Here is a 22,976-nt window from a genome sequence, read left to right as displayed (position 1 = left end):
CAGTGTGCAGGACGACTGCCAAACAACCGCTCAGAGGAGCGTGTCTTATTTGTAAGAACAAACTGAGTCGGTTTGCAGAGCAGAAATTATTTGCTGCTACAGTACCTCTGGTTGCTTGGGCTGTCTCTTCCTATGATACAAAGATCTGATTGGTCATCTTTGTGACTGGCGGTAGTAGTAGGTTGCACCTGGTTGTTGTCACCCGTAGTCCCTTCTGTCGCTTTCTCTTTCTTACTCTCTCTGTCTCCTGATCTCATTCGTCTTTACCTCTCTTTATACTGGGACTGGTTGCCTTGTCTTCTAGTTTGAGCTTCTCCTCTTCACCTCAGACTCTCCCCACCTTTTCCTCAGCCCCACATATGCGGCACTGTGCAGCACCCACCTTTCCTCCCCCCTTCTCCCCTTCCTTCGCACCCTTACCCCTTCACTACTCACTCCACCTCGACCCGGTTCAGCTGGGCCAGACTGCTGGAGGGTCACCACACTCTCTCTTGCTTGTCCAGGATCTTTCTGCATCAGGGACTGAGACAGAAACCACACACTCACAGTGCTGTGGCTTTGGGAGGAAAGTATTTGTTAAGCTTCTGCCAGTGTCAGCACTTTGAGTTCTACTGTTAAAGTAAACGATCTGCTAACAGTTCATTCTGGTGGCAGCTTCTTAATGCAAATGCTTCTCAAAACTGTGCATATTAATGTATGTATAACGAGTCTTAATGCCTTCCTTTGGGAATGCAGGCAGAAGCTTTGCAAATATGTTAGGCTGCCATTTCACACAAGGCATTACTGCTGTCATGTCATGGCACCGCATTCTGTAGCGCATACAGCAGGCCCTAGCTTTCTGTTGCCTTCCACTCCCACAGGAAGTGAAACTGGGAGGCAACAACAGGCCCAGTTAAACTCTGACTTTGAGTTCTGGGTGGACGGTACCCCGTTGGTTCGCTAGCACTACAGCGTTCGAGCAACACTCTCAACCCTAGACAGACAATGTGTCGTCCTTCTTAAGCATGTCCCAAAAATGACAGACCAGCAGATAAAAGACAAAAGGCCTAGGTGGTTATTTTAAGGGCAGATTGACCATAAGTGGATTCAATCTTCAAATTTGACTCGTAGTGAAATTTCATTCATACTACATATCCAGCGACTAAAATATGATGCCGTTGCACAAGAGCAGACATCAGCGCTTTTAGGCCCTGGATAGGCTTTATGGATGTTGTCATAAACGTTTCACTGAAATTTCTTTGGTTTAATTGTGCAGTTTGAGTTTGAGCTGCACAAAGATAAGTTGTCATTTTTGGGTTTGGCACATTTGCCTAAATATAGTGAACGGCTGCCAAAACCAATGCCCCTATGAATTAACTCATTCACTGGGAGTATGTGGAAAGAGAGGTGAGGGTGGCCCAGTAATGTGAAAGGAAACAAACTTGAGGAATTTAATCCTGCTGTATCAGTTTTTTACGATAATGTCTATGTTCATCAATCGAGTTACCATTTTGTTTGAACTGGAAATGAAAAAAAATTGAGGTCAAAACAATAAATAAATGAATAGAGAATCAAATGAATAGAGAGATGACACCAAATACAGGAGATTATGGGGAGTTATAACAATTACATCTTTTAAAAAAACAGTCACTGGCTGAGTCCTGATGCAACTGAGCCGATCCGAGTGAGCAGTGAAGCTACAGTGAAATGCATTGCACTACCTAACACGCAATGGCTCTGACCTTGTACTTGGCTCTCTTTTTTTTTCGTAATTCTGCCCTGCAATTTCAGTTCCAGCTTTTTGACAAATGCATTTCACAGGAATGCAGCTTCAGTACATGCCCTTTTTTCTTTACAAATCCACTAAAGTTGAAGTTGTAGTAACCTGGCAGATTTAGCTTTTCTAGCTTTTCTAGCCTTAAATGTTATGGGGTCTTTGTATGTAACCTCTGAACCCCATTGACATTAATTTCCTGCATACACTATGGTCAAGCTATGGTCGTTCACCTCTGCTACATTAGGCTGTAGATGCTTTCCACATATCATAATGGTTTCAGCCTTGATCTCTTTAGCTGCTATCTCTCTATCCACACACTTCTCTGTTTATTTATGTATTGATTTGAGCAGTTCTTGAGATTGCACAATGCCATGTAACACGCATGTATTTTGCATTTTTGAAAGCCATTTTCCCTCTTTTGAGAATGCTTTCCACACAGCATGGCCTAATTCTTTTTTTTTTTTTCAAAACATTGAATTTTTGGGAGCGGTTAAATTGTTTCTTAGCTCAATCAAAAAGAGTCATTCTCTCAGCACGTGCATTGGCGCCACTGTGAAGGGAAATCTGGTATTTTGTGAATTGCATGCCTTTTAGTCCTTTAATGTTACTTGAAAAACTCTTGTTGTTTTTTATCAGTTTGCATTTAACAATAAAAAACAATATTTGAATAGTGTACCCTTTGCATCCCCGCTGATTCAGCTCAAGTCAGCGGGTGAAGGTCGTGCACACGCTGAGAGAATCCTGCTCTAGAGCTCCTCCCTATCTGTTTGCAATGAGGAGGGAATATGGCTCCACAAAACGAGTCTGCCAAAGACATGCATGCTCAGCTGTCTGCCTGAGAGCTGCTGGTCGGCCTGCCTAACACTGGTAGTGAGCGGTTCACTATGTGCTGAGCTTAGTACTGGCAATGACAAATACATTGGATATTGGATTTGATTGCTAGATTTTGGGGTGGTGGTGGGAAAAATGTATTACTGCTATAATGTTATATTATTTAATGGGCTAGTTGTGGGAACAAAAGTAAGCTGTATTAGAAATATTGACTGTCTACGGTTGGGGTGGTAATAGGGGACACTTCATAATGCTATGGCATTAAAACACTTAAAATTTTTTTACTGACAACCAAAGCTCTTTGATGTAAACTTACACACATCAAGTAGTCAAAAATATTGCAGATTGTATTGATGCATGCTCATCCAGGTAAGCAAATCCCAAAAAGTTGATTCTGTTAATCTGGACGTAGCGTTTTCAGTTGGAGAAATGTTTTGTCACTCATCCAAGTGACTTCTTCAGCCTTAGCTAACTGCAGGTTTCCCCAACCTTATAAAGAGTACATTTGCACAACGACTGAAACTAGAACCACTGGCGAAGAATGGCCTGTGAGGTCAGTTTCTTGATCAATGCATATTGTCATGACCATCGATCAACAACGATCATTGACCTCACAGCCCATTGTTTGTCAGTGGTGCTAGTTTCAGTCATTATGCGAGTGTACTCTTTATAAGTTTGACCTGTATAGGTCATTTGGATGAGTGACAAAAGATTTCTCCAAATGAAAACGCTACGTCCAGATGAACAGAATCAACTTTTCAGGAAATTGTATTTCACACTTGCAAAACTGTCAAATTTTTCTTTTATTATTTGATCTTTATTAGTTTTTTGTAAATTGATATAAAAAATTAATTTACGTACATGTAAAATAATAACAGGAACACTTGGCAATTTTGTGAGTCTTAACAGAGATAAACCTTGGGAAGTGTGTTTATGTGTATGTGTGGGTGCTTGTGAGTGCTACCTACAACCTAATAGGACCAAATATATTGCAGTGTATAAATAGTCTAATTAAAATGTAACAGTCACTTTAAGAAATTAACTTACTTAACTTGTGTTTTTTAATATAGAAACTGTCATTGAAAATTCTGCCATAATGTGGTTGTTTAATACTCCACGTGTAAAAGTCATGCCATGCACCAAATAATAGAAACTATCATATTAAAAAAGTGGCTTTTTATAGTGATTTTTTTTTTAAAGTACCATGTATATCGTAAATATGCGATTCTTAAATATATTTGTAAGGTTGGTGCCTTAGAACATGTGTTTGTGTTTGGATGCCTATTACCGATCTACAACCTAACAGAACCAAATATATTGTAGTGTATAAATAGTCAAGCCAGATCAACATGTTACAGTCACTTACAGACATTAAATGACTTTTATTTATAGTAACTGTTATAACATTTTCTGCCATACTGTGGTAGTTTAATACTAGACATCACATGTGAAAGTCATGTACATGTCACGTACTAAATATGAGAAAAGATCATTATAAAAATAAAATTGGTTTTTATTTTTTAAGTACCATTTATACTGTAAATATGCAATTCTAAAATATATTTGTAAGGTTGGTGCCTTGGAACATGTGTTTGTGTGCGGATGCTTATTACCTATTTACAACCTAATAGAACCAAATATACTGTAGTGTATAAATAGTCAAGCCAAATTAACATGCTACCATTACTTGCAGATATTAACTTACAATCTGGTTTTGTTTTAATAAATGCATCCACATCACATGTGAAAGCCATGTGCAAAATAGTAAAAATGATAACATCAAAAATAAAAATGACTTTTATTTTTAAAAATGTACCATTTTTATCATAAACATACGACTCTTAAAGGTATTTATATGGGTGGCACTATAGAGCTATAGTGTGTGTGTGTGTGTGTGTGTGTGTGTGTGTGTGTGCTTGAGTGTCCCTTAAGCAGCTCTAGCTGCATGCTTCAGCAGATCAAAGAGCATATCAGAGTCGCATCAGTGCTGCTCTAATTAGGCTGGGACTGATACAACTCTCCTTCTTAGTAATTGCCCACACTTCAGTTTGCACCACACAGTGCTGTGTTTTCATCTACATGAAGCCATAGTGGAATTTCACAGCTCCTCTTAACACACCTGTATCAAATGGTTGAATTTTACCTGTAAAGCCATAACAATATGTAGCGTCACAGGGGTGGAGTGATGTGTGTTCGTTATTACGGTTCTGACATTGTCATGTCCTGTCTCCCCTGGTCTGGTCTAGGTGGTAGTCAACGCCTTGGTGGGTGCCATCCCTTCCATTATGAATGTGTTGCTGGTTTGCCTCATCTTTTGGCTGATTTTCAGTATCATGGGGGTCAATCTCTTTGCGGGCAAGTACTACTACTGTTTCAATGAGACATCCGAGGAATATTTTCCCACCAGCGTGGTCGACAACAAGACCCAGTGCTTCGAACTCATTAACCAAAACTATTCTGAGGTCAGGTGGAAGAATGTCAAAATCAACTTTGACAATGTGGGCGCCGGCTATCTTGCGCTGCTGCAAGTGGTGAGAGCATCACACCTAGTCGCTCACAGAATCCATTTCCTTTTTCTTCTGCCTTTTTTCCCCTTTCTCATTTACTTTCATTTTTTGTGTTTCTTCGTGTTCTACACTTAAAGATCTGTTGTTACTTCACAATCCATTTGTTTTTTGCTTTTCACAGTACTATGATGCCTGTTGTTCATATTCATGGTGTATATTGGCTCGTCTCTTCATATACCTTTTTTCTTTGTTCACTCGCTTCTTTCTGTGCACAAGCTGTACCACAGGATGTACTTCAGTTTCGGTTTGCCATGATTGCAATTTATAATTTTCTTTTTATTATTTTCTTAGTTTATGCAAAAATATTTAACCATGTCTCTCTTTTTAAAAGGCCACATTCAAAGGGTGGATGGACATTATGTATGCAGCTGTGGATTCAAGAGAGGTATATCTATATATCTGTCTGAGTCTAATTTGGGATACATAACTTTGTGCAAGTGTGCAAATTGCTCTTAAAAAAGTAGTTCAACATTTTGTTTATTTAATTTGTTACATTTTGGCTAAAAACCTTCTGCTGAATTGTGATAAAGTGGCAAAAAAATTATAACTTTTTAGGGGAAATAGCCCAATTCCATGAAATGATGATTTCAGTTTTTATGTTTCTTACATAAAATAAATTACTGTTTATTATTAGTATTTAGAAGTGCTGAGAGGCAGATTTCATTACCTTTGGGCGGAGCCACCCGATCTATTTCTTGTTTCCAGTCTTGATAGTGAATTTGGAGAATTAAATTGTAACTCTTCCTTTAACTCTTGGCAAGATGGTCTTAAACTGTTCCTTTACATGTTGTGTTAATAAAATACAAAACTGCTTTCACACATGATTTCCTTTCTCCAAGGTGGAGAAACAGCCTGACTATGAAGTCAATATCTACATGTACATCTACTTTGTTGTCTTCATCATATTTGGCTCCTTCTTTACCCTGAACCTCTTCATTGGTGTGATCATTGACAACTTCAACCAGCAAAAGAAAAAGATAAGAAAATTTTAATTTCCTGTTTTGTACAGCGAGTTTCCATTTTGTTGGGATATGATTATAACCAAATCTGTCTTTGTCCCTTTACTTTGGAGGTCAGGACATCTTCATGACAGAGGAACAGAAGAAGTACTACAACGCCATGAAAAAACTGGGATCCAAAAAGCCACAGAAACCTATTCCTCGACCGCAGGTAGTATTTTTTCATTAGACAAATGTGTTAGCTTATTCAGCATATAACATGTTTGGCTAAAACCTGATTATATGTCTATCTCCTTGTCCTCTGACCATTTAGAATAAAATCCAAGGGATGGTGTTTGACTTTGTGACGCAGCAAGTCTTTGACATCTCCATCATGATACTAATCTGCCTCAACATGGTCACCATGATGGTGGAAACGGACGATCAGTCAGATGAAACCGAGATCGTCCTCTACTGGGTCAACTTCATCTTTATTGTAATCTTTACCACGGAGTTCTTGCTGAAGCTTTTTGCGCTCCGCCACTATTACTTCACCAACGGCTGGAATATCTTTGACGTTGTGGTGGTCATCCTGTCCATTGTTGGTGAGTGAGAGACATGAAAGATGAAGTAGAGAGCACATGATTTAGAAATATCACCTCAAGAAGTTAAATACTGATTATACTCTCTTCCTTTCTTCCTTTTTTCCCCTTTTCCTTTTTCTCAGGTATGTTCCTGGCTGACCTTATTGAGAAGTACTTTGTGTCACCGACCTTGTTTAGGGTAATCAGGTTGGCTCGCATTGGCCGTATTCTTCGTCTGATCAAAGGAGCAAAGGGCATCCGGACTTTACTCTTTGCTTTGATGATGTCACTGCCAGCTCTTTTCAATATTGGCCTACTGCTCTTCCTCGTCATGTTCATCTTCTCCATATTTGGCATGTCTAACTTTGGCTACGTAAAACATGGAGCGGGGATTGATGACTTGTACAACTTTGAGACCTTTGGCAACAGCATGATCATCCTGTTCATGATCACCACATCGGCTGGCTGGGATGGCTTGCTACTGCCGATCCTCAACTACCCGCCAGACTGTGATCCCAACTTGGAGAACCCTGGGACTTCAGTGAAAGGTGACTGTGGTAACCCGTCAGTGGGGATCTTCTTTTTTGTCATGTATATCATCATATCTTTCCTGATTGTGGTTAACATGTACATCGCCATCATCCTGGAGAACTTCAGCGTGGCTACAGAGGAAAGTGCTGATCCCCTCAGCGAGGACGACTTTGAGACCTTCTATGAGATCTGGGAGAAGTTCGATCCCACTGCCTCTCAGTTCATTTCTTTTGCCAAGCTACCTGACTTTGCCGATGCTTTGGAGCACCCACTTCGTGTGCCAAAGCCCAACACTATAGAACTAATTGCCATGGACATGCCCATGGTGAGTGGCGATCGCATACACTGCCTGGACATCTTGTTTGCCTTCACAAAGCGCGTGCTGGGTGACAGCGGTGAGTTGGACATGCTGAGGCAGCAGATGGAGGAGCGTTTCGTGGCAGCCAACCCCTCCAAAGTGTCGTATGAACCCATCACCACCACCCTCCGCCGCAAACAGGAGGATGTCTCTGCCAGAACTATCCAGAATGCCTACCGTGCTCACCTCATCAGGCGCGGCATCATCTTCAAGCGCATTTTTGCTAACAATAAGCTGGAGAACGGTGGGACCAATCAGGAGAAGAAGGAGAGCACACCATCCACAGCCTCTCTGCCGTCTTATGACAGCGTGACCAAACCCGAAAAGGAGAAACAGGATGATAACAAGGAGGAGTGGGCCAGGAAAGAGAAGGACAAAAACCAAAAAGATGAGTGGGAATCCAAGTGTTAGGATTCAGTGACTCTTAAAACCCAATAAACACAGTCAGATGAGACTCTGAGCCTGAACCCAACAAATGTCAAAAAAGTGATGATCATTTGCAAGCAAGAGAAATATAACAAAAAAAAAAACCCAACAAAAAAAAAAATGTTTACATATTCAAATACTGCTGAGGCAATGTGGTTTCCTATGTCGTCAAAGACAGCTGAACCAAACACAATCAGTTTACTGCTGAACTTTTTCTGCATTGAGACCAAGCTCATAGAAATGAGGAATTTAAAAAAAACAATGCTGAAAAACAGTAACTCACAGTGTGCTGGCCATTGGCACACTATTTCTTTGGGGACCAACTGCCAAGGTACAGAAATCTCTGCAAGATTATTGGACAATTGCGAAATACCTGCCACCACCGAGTGTGGAACCCGGAGCTTTGCTGCGGGACTGGATCATGCCGATCCCAAGAGAACTGTATTAGCAGTCTAAAGGAGGGTCTTAAATGCTGAGTTTACCATCTTTATCGAGGAGAAAACAGTGATCAACCAAGCAAGTTTAGCTTTGAAAGAAACACTAGTGAGGGAGGGGGAACCCAGAACCGTAGACAAAGATTTTTGTTTGTTTGTGCCGAGTATACTCGCATCTTTACATTATTTGAGCAGCAAAAAAAAAAAAAAAGGAAAGAAAAAAAAGATAACATTTAGCCCATGTCACTGGTCTTTCCATCTTCTCTTTGTTATACTGACATTGAAAAAGACATTTTCTACATGGGCTTTCACACTCACTGGGTAGGGGTCATTAGTCATCGTTTTGACTTGGGCTGAAGGAGACTTGCTCAGACCGAGTTCCAGATAAATAATAATTATTGTGCTCGTTCAATGCATAGAAATGACTTGCATGAAGGCATGTTTTGACCAGGAATCATGCATGAGTAATCATAGTCCACAAGACACTAATTCTCAGACCACTGCAGTGGCTTGACTACAAGTTAGAGGCTGTCCACGCGGGAAATTACAAGAACTTTAGATGGAAAACAAAGAGTATTGGGGGAATGATATTCCTATGATCCCTGTCACCCTTCACTAGTTTTCCTTTTTGAACTGACAGATCTTCTGATTCAGCTCCTAATTATTTTTGTTTTTAATGTGAATGAAAGATGTAAGTACTCAGATGCAAAGTCTCAGTCGGATCAGCCAACAACACGAAGTCGAAGCGTTTTTTTGCCGCTTTGGATGTTTATCAACAATAAAGAGTATTATGAAGCAGAATATCCTCATGTTGAGGCTGCACAGATTTAGAGGGCCAAATCTGGGGCATACATCTCTTTGTTTACTCACCATGGAGTCACTTTTGTTGTTTCCTGTGGTCCTTATTAGGGCAGCAAGAGGAGGTGATGTTTCACGCCAAGGAATCCATATATGGCACTAGTGCTCGTGCATCAGTTGGTGTTCCCTTTACTGCTGTAGTTCCTGCAGAGGGGACAGAAATATGGTTGTGGTTTTAGTTTTTTCTTTCCCGTTGGTTCTTTTATTTTGTGTGTGTGAGTGTATAGGGCTAGTGGGAGAACTCAAAATTGTTTGGGTAAAAACATTGAACACTTTTACTGATTCAGAATTTCCCAGTGAATGATTTCTTAGGCAGTGCTTTTCAAACATGTTGAGTTGCCAGCTTCAGGAAAAAGCCTTGAAGTCCTTCTCTGATGTCCTTTTAATGGCTTTTATCAGTGGGAATGACACTGGCCATCTGATACCTCAGAGTTAGCAGCAGAATTATCACCAGGACACGCCCAGCGTATAAGTAAGGTGGATAGCGATAGGGCTTAAGGTTTTCAGCTGTAGTGTTGAATGGATGCTGTTTGGTATTTCAGGGAGGTTGCTGTGTGATAAGCGTCACCAGATAACGGTGGACCAATAAATAGTTCGAGATCTTCCCTTCAGAGTTAAAGACTGACTGCCATGAGAAGATGAATGCAGATGAACAGAGTAGTGCTTTGGTCTGAGTCGGAGTGCTGAAAGTCCCATGTTTGTCAGTGTATCAATGTGCTTTTGTGGGACCTCTCAAAACACTGTGTGGTGTTGGACCCAGACTCGCACCATCTTTTCACATATTTGCAGCCTTTCAAAACGCTGTCACCTGCTTCAGAAGTAATTAGCCAGGAATGGAGTTAGGAGGGCTAACACTCGCCGAAAAAATACATCAGCAGGCCTCTCATCGACGCAGTTATGTTGTATAATAAGCTTTGTGGGTGTTTTTCATATTAAAAAACAAACAAACAAAAAAAAAAACAAAGACAAAAAACTGAGGCTTTGTCTGTTTCTAGACAAGACGCAACTGCCTCCATAGGTGTTCTGCCATTTGTTTTCTACACAGGAGTGATGGTCCTATTTATAAGTGGATGACCGGACTTAAATCCGGCATCCATCATCACACCACTAATGCCATTTGGTGTGTTTAACACTGCCTATACCAGAATCCCCTGTACAACAATGACTGAGGTTTGTTTACAATATGAGGTCTCTGAATCAGTTTGGCTGCTGCACACTGAAACCAAATACATTCCCAACGAGAACCACAGGAGGTGTAGGTAACGTCATCAGATTTACCCATGCTCATCTTGGATGTAATGTTTTAGAATGATGCATTCACACTTGAAAAAAGAAAAAAGAAAAACAAAGAAAAACGAGCAAAACGAAAAAAGACAAAAAATAAAAAGAACACAAAAACATATATATGTACAGTGCAGGCTCTGATGTAAATGGCACAATCGCTGAAAAAGAATGAACTTTTTGAGAGAAACTATAAATATTGTATTATATTCTTTTATTTTATCGGCATGCTTTGTTGTGTTTTTTTGTAAATACGGAATTTTAAAAATGTTACTACTAATAATCGAAAAAAAAAGAGAATAATAACAACAATATAGAATGGCTTCCAGCTATGCCCTTTGTCACATTTGTTACCTTTTGGATTTTTTGAGACACTTTTCACTTTGTTGACGGAAATTGAATGAAATATAGATATTATATAATACAAAAGATATATACATGTATACATATATGTCTATATGTATATACGTAAAACAGAAGAACACTGTTTGTCACATTTAATTTATGTGCAACACGTTCAGTGGATGTCTAAAACTGGTTGTTTCCAGCACCCTTCTATGTTGGGGAATATCTCATGTGCGATGTTACTGGATGTAGCCTAAACATGACAAACGGATAATGTTACCAGCACATTTCTCACTTAACTGTCATATCTCTCACGGTCAGAGTATACAGGACGCACCCACAGTCACAGACACACGAAGGTGACTTTTCCTCACTGCCCACCAACATCACCGGTGATCTCTTCCAAGAAGGACGTCAGCTGGTGTGACTGACTGCCTCACGCACCCTGAGACAATTCCTACCACGGGGACTTTTTAAAAAAATGTTTTCCTCACATGCCCACACATCAGTGCCATTGCAGCTCAACACACAGAGTCGCGTACTTGCTTCTCATTCTCACGTTATTTTCGTTGAATGGTTTCTTTCTAGTGTTCCACTCTATGGCATGTGCCTTTTTTCTGCTTTTTCTGCAAATTTGGATGTCAATGCCACACTGAAAAAAAATGTTAAAGAGAGCGAGAGAGAGAAAGAAACCAAAACATATTTCGAAACTGTGGAGGGTAGGAGGTTTTGGGGGGTGAGCACAACATTAATCAGGGATGTCGGCTTAGAAATACTGCCAGAGGATGATCCAGACACCCCACTTCATCTTAATATTCAACAGTGTGTGATGTTAACAGAAAAACAGCTAACTCAAAAAAAAAAGTCCTGTTCTTAGTGCTATGTGTGTCACCCACTTGGCTTGTGAAAAAGCAGCTTGCCTTCTATATTTTGGTTTTCTTTCTTCTATATATTTCTGTTTCCATCTGAAATTTATTTTTGTATCAATATTTGATTATAGGACTCATTCTTTTTTTTTTTAAAGCATGGTTTATTATGGGCGTTTTTTTTCTTCCTTTTTTTTGCTGAAAAATTAAAAAAAGTGCTTTTCAAACTGTTGTTATCATTTGACACCGTGATAAAAGAGGTTATACAGTACAATATGATGGTGTGTTGCACAACCACTTGGACTCTTGGTAAGAATATATGAAAGATTGTCTTCATTTGAGCACGAACCTTTTTATTACCAATAAAGCAGCCTTCCAGTTACACCTCCTGTGCTGTTGTTGTTTCTAAATGAGACGTTTATTTCTTTTTGACTAGAGTGCCATGTCTGACTTCCTTTCACATTCACTGTGTGCACTTCATGTGGTCACCATTTTGTGTAGTTTACTTTTGTGGTGCTGGGTATGGATGGAGGAGAATCGCAGAGCATCCTGTGAAATGGAGCTGGCTTCTTGAAAGGCAGCCTTTCAAACGTAATGGACTTATTGAGTTTGTTAAGAGCCCGTGTCAACACCCCCTTGCAGGCAGAAGATGGACTATAGCCCCATCATTATGTAGTCCATTTGTGCGGTGACGCTCTTATTTGTGGTCCACTATAAAGTAAATCGCCCAGAGGTATGATATCAAAGTCTCCACCCCACAACCTCACAGTATACCGCATGAGAAAGGCACGCCAGGGGGATATTGATCATGTTTGTGTTTCCCATTAGTTAGACAGACGAGAGAAAACACTGTATGGAGCAGGTGGAGGTGGAGGCTATGTAAATGATGCTTTGAGTTGTCCTCACACTGAAAAGATGGCCAGTTCTCCGTGGAGAACCTCCCTCTGCTCTTTTTTCCCTTTTTTTTTTGTCACGTTACAAAATTCCGTCTTGCTGGTTCCCAGCTCCTCCAAGTCACGTGGACTCTTCACTTTAAGCATCCCCCTCCCTCCCTCTCTCTTTCTCCCCCGCACTTCCTCGGACTCACCCTCCCTTTTCCCCTGTTTTTTGGTCTTTTACGTGCGCATATGCATTTTTACAAAATCTTGTTACCGCTGACAATCCTCCAGCTCTTTCTCTTCTAAACGCTGCATTACCACATACACCAGGGCAGACTGTGAGAGAGAGGAAGAGAGAGAGAGAGGGGAAGAGGAGGGAGCCAGAAAAGGGAGATGGGAGGTGCTGGAGCACTGCAGTGCAGATAAATTAATGCAGCAGTCGAGGCTGACTCAGCAGCGCGCTCCTAATTTGGCCCAATGCCTCCGTGAGCAGCCTGGTCACACTGGCTCCCCCGCGAAACAAAAAAATCACACTATAATAAAGGCATTTCATCTTAAATTAGACTCACTAAGCACATCTGAGAGCAGCAATTCCCCCTGACGGCAGCGGGCGTTGCTGCTCGCTCTGCGGAGGAGCTGTCCTTGGTGCCGGAGGTGGAACCAGGCGGACGAGCATCCTCTGCACGGGATGTGAAGCTTTCTGGGTGGGGCTGCACGGAAGAAGCGCAACCGACTAAGCCCACTGTTAAAAAAAAAAGTGTTTAGTGGAGCTTCGTATAGGTCCACACCCACCCCACTCTCTCTCCCTCCTTCTCATTGCCCCCCCCCCCACCTTCTGAAATAGGCTAGGTTGCCACATAGCATGTGGTTTCTCCGTGGGAAAACCTGAGTAGCTAAATTTAAACGTGCCACGGCTGGGCTTCATAGACAAGTTTGGCTTTTAATAACCGACACAGTCACGAGTGTTATTGTTTGTGTAATCATGTTACAGCTGCACTGAAACTGGTGTTGTCCGCTTTTTGAGCTTTTAGTCCCTTCTGCCTCATCCTTCACTTCCCTGATGTTCAACGTAAAAATGCGAATAGCCAGGAGTTAAAAGGGGGTGTGTTCATACTATCTGATCAACCCTTGACTAAGATCAGAGGATGATGCTCCCTCCTTCTCCCCTCCTCCCCCCCTGTTCTCCCCTGAGGAGGGAGAACGGAAACCAGAGAAGAAGTGAGTCTCATAAAACGTGAAAAGCCCCTCCCTCGATTTATTCCCAACATTACAGAGGCTCGTATGGATGAAAACCTGCACCACCATCCTCCAGTAGCTTTGGCCTACTGTTTCTCTCCACCGGTATGAAATCTGCCAGCACCTCCTTGTCAACGAAATATTGACTATATAGGCAAGTGATTTCATAACCTTGTTGTGCAACAGTGCAAATGTGTATTGAAAAAACAAAACATATGCCTTTATTTTTTATATTGATTTATTTAATTCCCAAATCAACCTGTCCTGTGCATGAACTGCGTGATTCCTTCGATTTGCCGAACAACAGCACCCACCCGTGGTCTCTGTCGTGTATAAATAGATACGAGCAGATAAAAGGCTGTCAAAGTTCTCATGACTGATTTCCAATTTAGGGAGACGGTATAAGACTGTGTCTGTTCAGAGCATCGTGCTTCAACTTGCTAATTGTTATTTTAGTGCTGGTTTGTTTTCTTTAATTGTTAAACAAGTTTAACAAATAGATTCAATCATTTTTTGACAACAGATAGATTTTTCTAATCACTGGAAAGGTTTGGTCTGATATAACTGCGAAAATAAAAATAAGAAAATGTTCCTTCAGTCTGTGCTGATCACTCCATGATATCAACGGTGGATAAATAAAGAGTATAGTGGTGGATTCTTTCCTTGTCGTCCTCATAGAGCTCCTTAAACATATGTAAAGACTAGCATCTGCTTGCAGGTCTCACTTTGGGAACACTATGTGGTCCTTTCCTTCATTCCTTTTTCATTCCATTTATTCAATACTTATTTATTCCATTTATAGTACCTGTGATCGGTCTACAGTGTCAGTACAAAACATCCCTTTATAAGATTTAATCCTAAAATGTGTTACACAACATGAAATGCATACAAGTGAATTCATAGTGCTTTGGAAAAGATCCCAAATTCAAGTTTTTTTCCTTTTCATTTGGCATCTTGGTTTATTCATACTGCAGAGATTTGTTTAAGAAAGCAGAACAAAACAAACCACACATCCTTTTCTCCCCATTTCCTTATGGAAATAATAAAAAATAATGAAGCCGAGATAAAATGTTAAATGTCCACTTTATCTTAGGATACCGGCATTGTGTTGTTTAATGCAGACTCATTGTCATTTTTTAAAAATGGTGCTAGATGATGTAACGCAGTGATGGGAACATGTTTTATCCCGGTGGTTTCATACTTCTGCCGCAATGTCGAGCAGAGCTTCACAACATCTGTGAAACATATATGTAAAAGCAAATAATTGCAATTAACATTCAACTGTGGATAAAAACTGACTAACATAGACGAATTCAAGCGAGTGACTTCTACGAAACCCTCATGAAATCCAAACAGCGTCCAAACAAATGTTACTTCCCAGCTCACCCTTCTTGTTTGGGGTCGGTCAGCCACTCCACAAAGTCTTTAGCCTTAATCTTATCAAGATAGTGTGTGAAATCACTGGTGAATGTTCCATCTGAATGCCTTTTGAGCTTTCGGACCATATGATGTCCCTTTTCCATCCGATACGAGAGCCATCTAGGAGAAGAAGTGTTGAAGAGAACGAAGAATGTTTAACTGACAAACGTATTTCAGAACTGGAGCTAATAATCCAAACATGAAACTGGACACTACATAATACCTTGATGGCCCGGATTTGTCCAAAACCACCTGCTGAGTATCTGAAAAAATACAAAGGAGCAGCAAACACAGCACAGGCAGATTCATCCTCAGGTCACCTAGTTAAAAAAAAACAAAAACAAAAGCAAAGATACAAACAGGTTGTTTATCCTAAATCATTTGAACAGATTTTTATTTTTTTTTAATTTATTTTTATTTTTCAAGTTTAGGTCTGAATGAATCAGCTCACCTCAGAGAAACCTAACACCTCTCCAGTGAAGAGCTGTGCTTTCCTGGCTGCTGCAAGTGTAGTGATGAAGAAGCCACGGAAAAAGCCCCTTCACACCTTGAAGATACACTAAACTACAAGTACTGATTACCTCTGTCACTTTATAAAGACAGCAGGTGTCCTAGTGTGACATACAGGCCACCTCCTACAGCTGATGAGCCTGTTAGTCATTATGGTGGTGTGGATCATGGCTCATCTCAACAAGAATTGTGTGTATTCTCCAGAAAGGTCAAAAGTCAGAGCGCACTCTGACTAACACAGACAGAAGCAGGTGCGAAGAAATTGTTCTGGTGTCTGACAACGACCACGTGATTCCTAAATCGTGTCGCTCGCTTCTGAAAATTTGGAATTCTAGTCAGCTTGCTGTTTAGTTGCAGTTCTGCAATCATCCGGTTGGATTTTTTGTGCTGTCTTTGAAGAGTAGAAAGCTAATCATTGTTTGTAGGTACAAGATTATTTAAAATAAATATACCAGATATGACCATATTTGGACAAGGGTCAAGCTGACAACAACAAACCAACATAAACATGTAAACTCCACGACATCTTTTCCTAACTTATGGCAACCAACTGGACCTTCTTTTACAAGTCCGAATATGTTAGAAGTTGCTGCTCTACTCATATTTTCCACAACTATCTCTGAGGTTTACAGAGGATGGTCTGAAAAACAGAAAATATCCAGTGAGCGTTAGTTCTCTGGGTGAAAATGCCATGTTGAGGCAAAAAGTCAATGGAGAATCAGCACACTGGAAGTCAGCTGTTACTCAAATACCCACTCCTTACATGCAGAAGGGCTACAGCAGCAGCCCACGGTGCCATGTGCTGCTCCTGTCAGTTAAGAAGAGAAAATCAAGACTTTCCGATGTTTTTATGTCTAATATCTTTACTTACATTAGTAAATAGACTTTAGTGAAGATGATTTATGAAGGGGTTATTTATAAAATGAGGTATTTTTATGAGCAACATTAAAACCATTCTACTTTTTATTTAAAGTATCTTTATAGAACTGTGATGTCATATTTGTTGCTATTTCTGCTCCCCTCGTGACCAGAGAAAGACAGAAAATGTAACAGCAGTGTTTGCAGCAGAGGTGAGAGTATGGATCCAAACATCCACAGTATCGATACCAGCGGAGGTATTGGTACGACCAAGATGGGATCGATACTTTGTTTCTATTAGTTCTGCATGTTGCTTGAAAAATTGTGTTAAATAATTTGCTTGGAAATGAAAAAATACACCTCGAACATGCACTGTGAAAAAAGATGTCTGAACCTTTCCCTGTTGACTGCCGTGTCTGTTTGATTTGTAGCCTATTTAAACAACAGAAGTTGTCCTGAAGAGCTTTAGAGACAGGAACAATTACATTTCAGGTCTTCAAAAAAAAAGCCAACTCACTCACTGCTCTCCTACATGAGCTGCTTTTATAGGTCACAGGTATTGATATCGGCAATATTGGCTCTGTATTTACTTGGTATCACACAGGACTAGTTCGCGACCATGACTGCAATTAAATAGGCCTCAATTAACCCAATCGCAGCCACTAGATAACAGCAAGTCTGAGGCACACAAAAACCTCTCACACATTAGCGTCTATTTCCCACAGCACACACGGAGGTGAGCTAACATGCGCTCTGTTATGGGAGATTAACATAAAACTGCAGATATTGGACTCAAATTGCTGAGAGCAGCAAAACAAACTTCAGCTCCAGTTAACATTTTATCTAACCAGGATTATTTACTAGATTTATTTACAAGTAGGGGAGACCGGGGATAGTTGTAACGTGGGTCAGTTGTAACACTTCCAATTTCTCCAATCAGGGCTAAGTTTCAAATGATGTGACTCATCCTGTGCATGCCCAACTCAGTTCTGCTATCACATGTGAAAAATCAGCACATTTTGTCAAACACAGACAATTTAACATGAAAATAAGTAATTTATATGCCAAAAAGTAAGTTTTTCTACTTTATTTCAATTTCTAATAGCATTATCTGCTTTGCAGTTAAACTCATCAAACTTAAATTGTGTTATTTGTATGTCTATGGGGATATATTCTGTGTAAGTCTTTAGTGCTAATGTTTTAGCCGTTGGCTGTAATGTTAGCTAGTTCATGGCTATAGGAGTCTGGGTCAGTTGTAACAGCAACAGTCTGGGTTAGTTGTAACAATAATGCAGATGTTACAACTTACCACACTATTACTTTAACTTATATTAAACAAGTTGGGGCAACGACATCAGCAGAGAGAGGTTCACTGGTCACTTTTGTATATGCGGTTAATGCCATTGGCAACACAATTCCTCCACTGTTTGTGTTCCCCACACATACATTATGCAGACCACTGTGTCAGAGATGGACCAGTAGGAAGTACTGGTAGTGGAAATAAATCAGGTTGGGTGCAAGAAACAGATTTCCTCATCTTTCTGAAGCACTTTGCAAACCACACCAAGGTAAGCCATGATAAAAAGTAATGGAATTGCGATGCTGGTGAACAACTACATTTTTTCAGCTTCATTGTTATGTTCAAAATTGGTGCAAGAGTTGTAGGTTATAATGCCCACTGAGCCAATGAGGCCAAACTCAAGGAAGACCAACCAAAATTAATGAAATATTCAGTTGCAGAAAATTCCATAATTTGTCTTTTTTGGGGGGGTTGGAATATGTTCAAAAGCTAGATTTCTGCATTCTGTCACACACACACAGAGCTACATAAATGGATGTAAGTGCATTCATGTGTTGAATAAACAAAGATTACATGTTAATATTTTGTCAGTACCCTTATTTCATTGTGTTACATTTCACCCCAGGATATGTTACAACTAACCCAGACTATGGGGTTAATTGTAACATTTCACTCTTTGTGTTTGAGGCCATACCATGCAATGGGTAATTGTGCTGCAGAGAAAATAGCTGCACTATTTAATAGCAGAGACATGTAAATACTTTGCATTACATTTTGAATCCACTACCTTAAACGAGCTCCAATTTACAGACAGAAATGTCAAAAATGTTACAACTATCCCCGGTCTCCCCTAAATATGCTCTTATGGACAGGTGCAGTCTGCGCACCTGTGTCAAATCAAGCCACAGTATGTAGCTTGATTGCTAGCAAACTAATAATACTAGAGCAAACTATGTACACTAGCAGTACTACAGCTGGCTAGCTTTGAAGCTGACCCAGTGTAACTTCATTGTCAGTCTTCAAAATGTTTTCTTCTAGCTGTCAGGAACTTCTATTTTACAGAATTATTTAATAATTAATGGCGAGAATATCGAGATTAAAAAGCACTGGCAGCCTTGTTTTGGTGCAGGTGGTAATCTGCTCTCTTTAAAGTCATCTAAGAAACTTGCACGTTACAAATGCACTTCTCTGACTGTGTGCAAGTGTGCACTCAAGTTGGATAAGTTATCATGGTGCAGTTTACAGGTCTGGGAGCCTGTAGCTGCATTAATAATTGTGCATCTGTGTGGCTCACAATAGAATAATTCTCAGAAACTGTACTGTGTTGAGAAGAAGCCTTGATGCTGCCTGTGGGATGTGCAAAGTATTGATGTGACGTTCTGTATCGAGGCTTCAAAGCTCGTTTTTTTTTTTTTTTTTTTTAAATATTAAACTTTATTAAGAAACAGTATACAGAACATGTATACAATCAGAACAAAATTAACATATGCCAGGGGGTCTAATACAAAGAATTACAAACATTCAAATAATTTGTAATTACTACAAATAGTAATAGTTTTCATAGCCTTTTTGTTAAGTGATCCACTAATCAATTTTATGTAACATAAAACATCATTACAGTAATGTTTAAAATTAGGTTTTTTGTTACTGTATTTGCATTTGTGAAAATGAAATTTAGCTAAGATAACTAACAAGTTTATTATAAAGTAAACATCTTCTTTTTTTTTGCCTTCGAAAGAAACAAAATACAACATTTTCCCATTTCACAGTAAAGTCTTTATAGAGATGTCTAGCAATGAATCTACTGAAGTCTTTCCAAAATGTTCTAGCGTATGAACAGATCCAGAAGAGGTGTTGCACAGTCTCAGGATGGCTTCCACAAACTCCACAGTTCACATTTATGTCCCTTTTGAACTTTGTCATGTAATGATTAGCAGGATAAAATTTATGCAGTATTTTAAATGAGACTTCCTTCACTTTATTCATTACCAGATACTTGTTAGGAATTGACCATACTCGTTTTCCAGTTAATGTCACTGACAAAGAAATTCCAATAAGAGACCACATGTGGGATAGTTAGAGATTCTGTCTGGAACAAAGCACGGATATTCTTATTACTTTTACTGTGGTTTGTTAGACAGATTCTTCCTATGTGTGAATCCAAAGGGTTGGGGAGAGAAACAGATGATATGCAAGGTTGAATACCTTTAAAAAGCATTATAATACCCGTAGGTATTGCATCAAATAATATGGCATATTCTTTGGGTGTGGCTGGAAATTTATAGGTGTTTAAGAATTCTGAATAGGACATAAGCTGCCAATCAGGATTAAACAGCTGATTCACTAAAACAATCCGTTTCTCAACCCACCTAGAAAAAATAATGATTTATTTTTATACACTATGTTCCTATTATTCCAAATTGAATACGTATGGGGTGTAAAGTTGTGTTTATATATAAGGGACCAAGCTAATAGAACTTGTTTGTGAAACATCGAAAGCTTTTCTGGAAGCTGGCTTCAAAGCTTGTGTCGAGTAATTTAGGGGGCGTTTCCGCGATGCGCGTCTCGAGGCTTGCTTCATTTATGGGAGGAGCTGAAAATGATGACGTCCGAAGCCTCGCTTCCCGGCTGTACCGCGTGACTGGTTCATGAAGTAGTTCGAACTTTGCCGCGAGCTATGACAGCGATATAAACCCCTCAGACTTCATTCAAAATGTGGGTGTTTGATGGAGAGTTGTTAGCGAGAGTTTGTAGACAGTTTGGAGGTTTATGAGAGTGAGGAGAGAAAGTCAGGAGAGAATGGAGCCAGCTAAGAAGAGGAGGATGTCCTCCCCTGTGTGGGAACATTGTGATTTTATTCCTCTCAACAAGGTATGTAGGCCTACATTTCTACAGAAGATGTATTTTCATAATACTGATGGTGCAATAAAACTTATGTTAAGCTGTCTGTACTTTTGTACAAGGTGAAGTGTTTGCTATGTGCCAGGGAGCTGGGATATAACAACAACACCTCATCCATGCTTAGGCACTACAGAGCTTTGCATGAGAATAAGGGGAACACCGATTGTGGAGCAAGACCAGGTGAGCCATCAAATGTCATGATAATATAGCATGCAGTAATGTTACTAAATGATATAACAATATTATACAATGCAATAAGTGACGTGTGTGATATTTATATTTGTGCTTTGTCTTTATTGTCTTTCCTCAGGAGAACAATCTCAAATAGATGAAGACCTGGTTACCATGGTGATTGAGGACTCCCAGCCATTTAGCATTGTGGAGGACAAAGGATTTAAAAGATTTGTTAAATCATTAAATCCTAGCTATGTTCTCCCCACTAAAAAGGTCATAAAAGCAGTGAAAATTTAGTTTTGTGGGCAGGACTGAGGCTCAAAGCCTCAGTGTGTAGCTGTCCATACCTCAACGTTACAAAAGCACAACCACTGTCCACACCCCAACCACACCTCACCTCACAGTAAATGATCATTTCCATTTTAAGCATTTCCAAATAATAATTTTCCATACTGCCACTATAAATATACACAGTATACTGCATCACTACAATATACATGTTTTACACACTCCTTTTGTTGTTGACATTTACAGGCTGTGTGCAAAAGGCCACACTCTTCAAATTCATGCCAACTAATATTTTTACATCCAGTAGGTGTCCTACTAGAGCAAATGAAGCTTCAAGAAGCTTTGCGCTGGGGTGAACCAATTGGATGAAAAGCTTCAGTGCTTCACGAAGCTTCATCTGCCCATCACTAGTGCAAAGATCTATATAAGCTACTTTTAGAACGATGACATTTACTTGATGGAGCAGTTATTTCAGGTGGGCCACAGAGTCAAGCTTAGCCAGTCCTGGCAGACCAGCTGATCCCAGTACCAGCCCACATCAGCTGATGGCTCAGATGAGACCTTACTTCACATTCAGTCGTCAGATCTCAAGCCGTGACTTAACCAGTGTCCTATCTTTTGTCAGTGAAACAGCTCTGTTCAGTGCTGAGTCTCCTTGCTGCTCGCCTCAGGGTTGCCTGTTTGCACTTGAAAACATGGAAGTCCCAGAACGGAGCCATACTGTCCCCTATGAATGACTGCAGATGGAAAAGCCAATCTTCTTTGAAACATAACGGTCCTGATTGAAATGTTTCTGTTCTTTTTCATAAACGTTTTAGGCCAGCAGCTGGACTCCCTCAGATCTGCAGTGTATAACCCAGTGAAGGACTTCTGGACAGATGAGTGAACAAAGTACAGAACATCCTCTCTCTGACCTTCAAGAGCCTCACTCAACCGAGGCATCTGGCAAGTATTTTCACCCTAAACCTCAAATAAAAAGACAAATAGTGCCGACAAAGTTGAAAATGCACTGAATCTGTTGGATAAATGTGTTCTACGTTCTGTGTTCTGGGCAACTAATGTGGATGGTTTTTTTTTCTTTTACTTTTAAAGATATTAAAGGTGGGCTAGCTTTCATTAAACCCTTTGTATACTAGCTGACTACTTGACTGTCACATAAATGACACTGTATGTTGTACGATATGTACGGAGTAGCATCACAACTGAGCAGACAGTGGTGAGGACTCAAATAGTGTCTGTGTTAAATTGTTGGCTAGATTGTGTGTGTGCATACACGCTATTACCCCTCAGCCGTTAAAAGGCTGATGGTATTTTCGTCACCCCACCAGTGGTGTGGGTGGTGTGGATAGCTAAGTTTGTGAATGCGATAACTCGAAAATGAAGCAGCGTACGAGCTTTAAATTGATGCCACAGGAGTATCTACTAAAAATAGCTGACACGTATGAATCTCACTGACCTCAGCCAGGTCAGAGGTCAGGTTTTCTGAAAATCTGGTCAATGCCGTAACTCGTGAACGAGGCATCGTAGGACTTTGACATTGACACCATAGATGCAGCTGCTAAAAATCTTGGATGAGTTTGAATCTCACTGACCTTGACCTAACCCCCACCTGGCTGCAGCTGCCCCTCCCGGATCCA

At 40.2% G+C, this 22,976-nt stretch overlaps 2 protein-coding genes and 1 long non-coding RNA gene across 7 annotated transcripts in view; 2 read left to right on the top strand and 1 right to left on the bottom strand.

Annotated features, from left to right (window-relative positions):
• scn8aa (sodium channel, voltage gated, type VIII, alpha subunit a) overlaps positions 1 to 12,159 on the top strand; it is a 48,811-nt gene extending 36,652 nt beyond the window's left edge. For 4 of the 5 annotated variants that reach the window (XM_085443783.1, XM_085443785.1, XM_085443786.1 and 1 more), the window contains exons 22-27: positions 4,834 to 5,118; positions 5,486 to 5,539; positions 5,994 to 6,131; positions 6,220 to 6,324; positions 6,427 to 6,697; positions 6,820 to 12,159. In XM_085443783.1, coding sequence (XP_085299909.1) covers positions 4,834 to 5,118; positions 5,486 to 5,539; positions 5,994 to 6,131; positions 6,220 to 6,324; positions 6,427 to 6,697; positions 6,820 to 7,976 — 2,010 coding nt within the window. In that variant the 3' untranslated portion in view covers positions 7,977 to 12,159. The remainder of the gene's footprint in view (positions 1 to 4,833; positions 5,119 to 5,485; positions 5,540 to 5,993; positions 6,132 to 6,219; positions 6,325 to 6,426; positions 6,698 to 6,819) is intronic. The other variant, XM_085443787.1, reaches the window with a different exon arrangement.
• A 2,925-nt stretch (positions 12,160 to 15,084) lies between these two features.
• On the bottom strand, positions 15,085 to 15,987 carry LOC146684031 (pro-glucagon-like). The gene is made up of 4 exons (XM_085444596.1): positions 15,948 to 15,987; positions 15,520 to 15,628; positions 15,276 to 15,428; positions 15,085 to 15,124 (listed from the first exon to the last, which is right to left on the bottom strand). The coding sequence occupies exons 1-4, from the start codon at positions 15,985 to 15,987 to the stop codon at positions 15,085 to 15,087; spliced, it is 342 nt and encodes a 113-aa protein (XP_085300722.1).
• Positions 15,988 to 20,747: 4,760 nt separating this feature from the next.
• LOC146684030 (uncharacterized) lies at positions 20,748 to 21,333 on the top strand. The gene is made up of 3 exons (XR_014917331.1): positions 20,748 to 20,847; positions 20,940 to 21,057; positions 21,188 to 21,333. It is a non-coding gene; the product is annotated as an uncharacterized LOC146684030 (long non-coding RNA).
• The last annotated feature ends 1,643 nt before the right edge of the window (positions 21,334 to 22,976 follow it).

Source organism: Copadichromis virginalis, linkage group LG20 (assembly GCF_057382275.1).
Source record: "Copadichromis virginalis isolate Kocher_CV1m ecotype Utaka linkage group LG20, C_Virginalis_male_GT1.1, whole genome shotgun sequence".
Taxonomy (NCBI): Eukaryota; Metazoa; Chordata; class Actinopteri; order Cichliformes; family Cichlidae; genus Copadichromis; species Copadichromis virginalis.
This window is presented reverse-complemented; position numbering and strand designations above follow the sequence as displayed.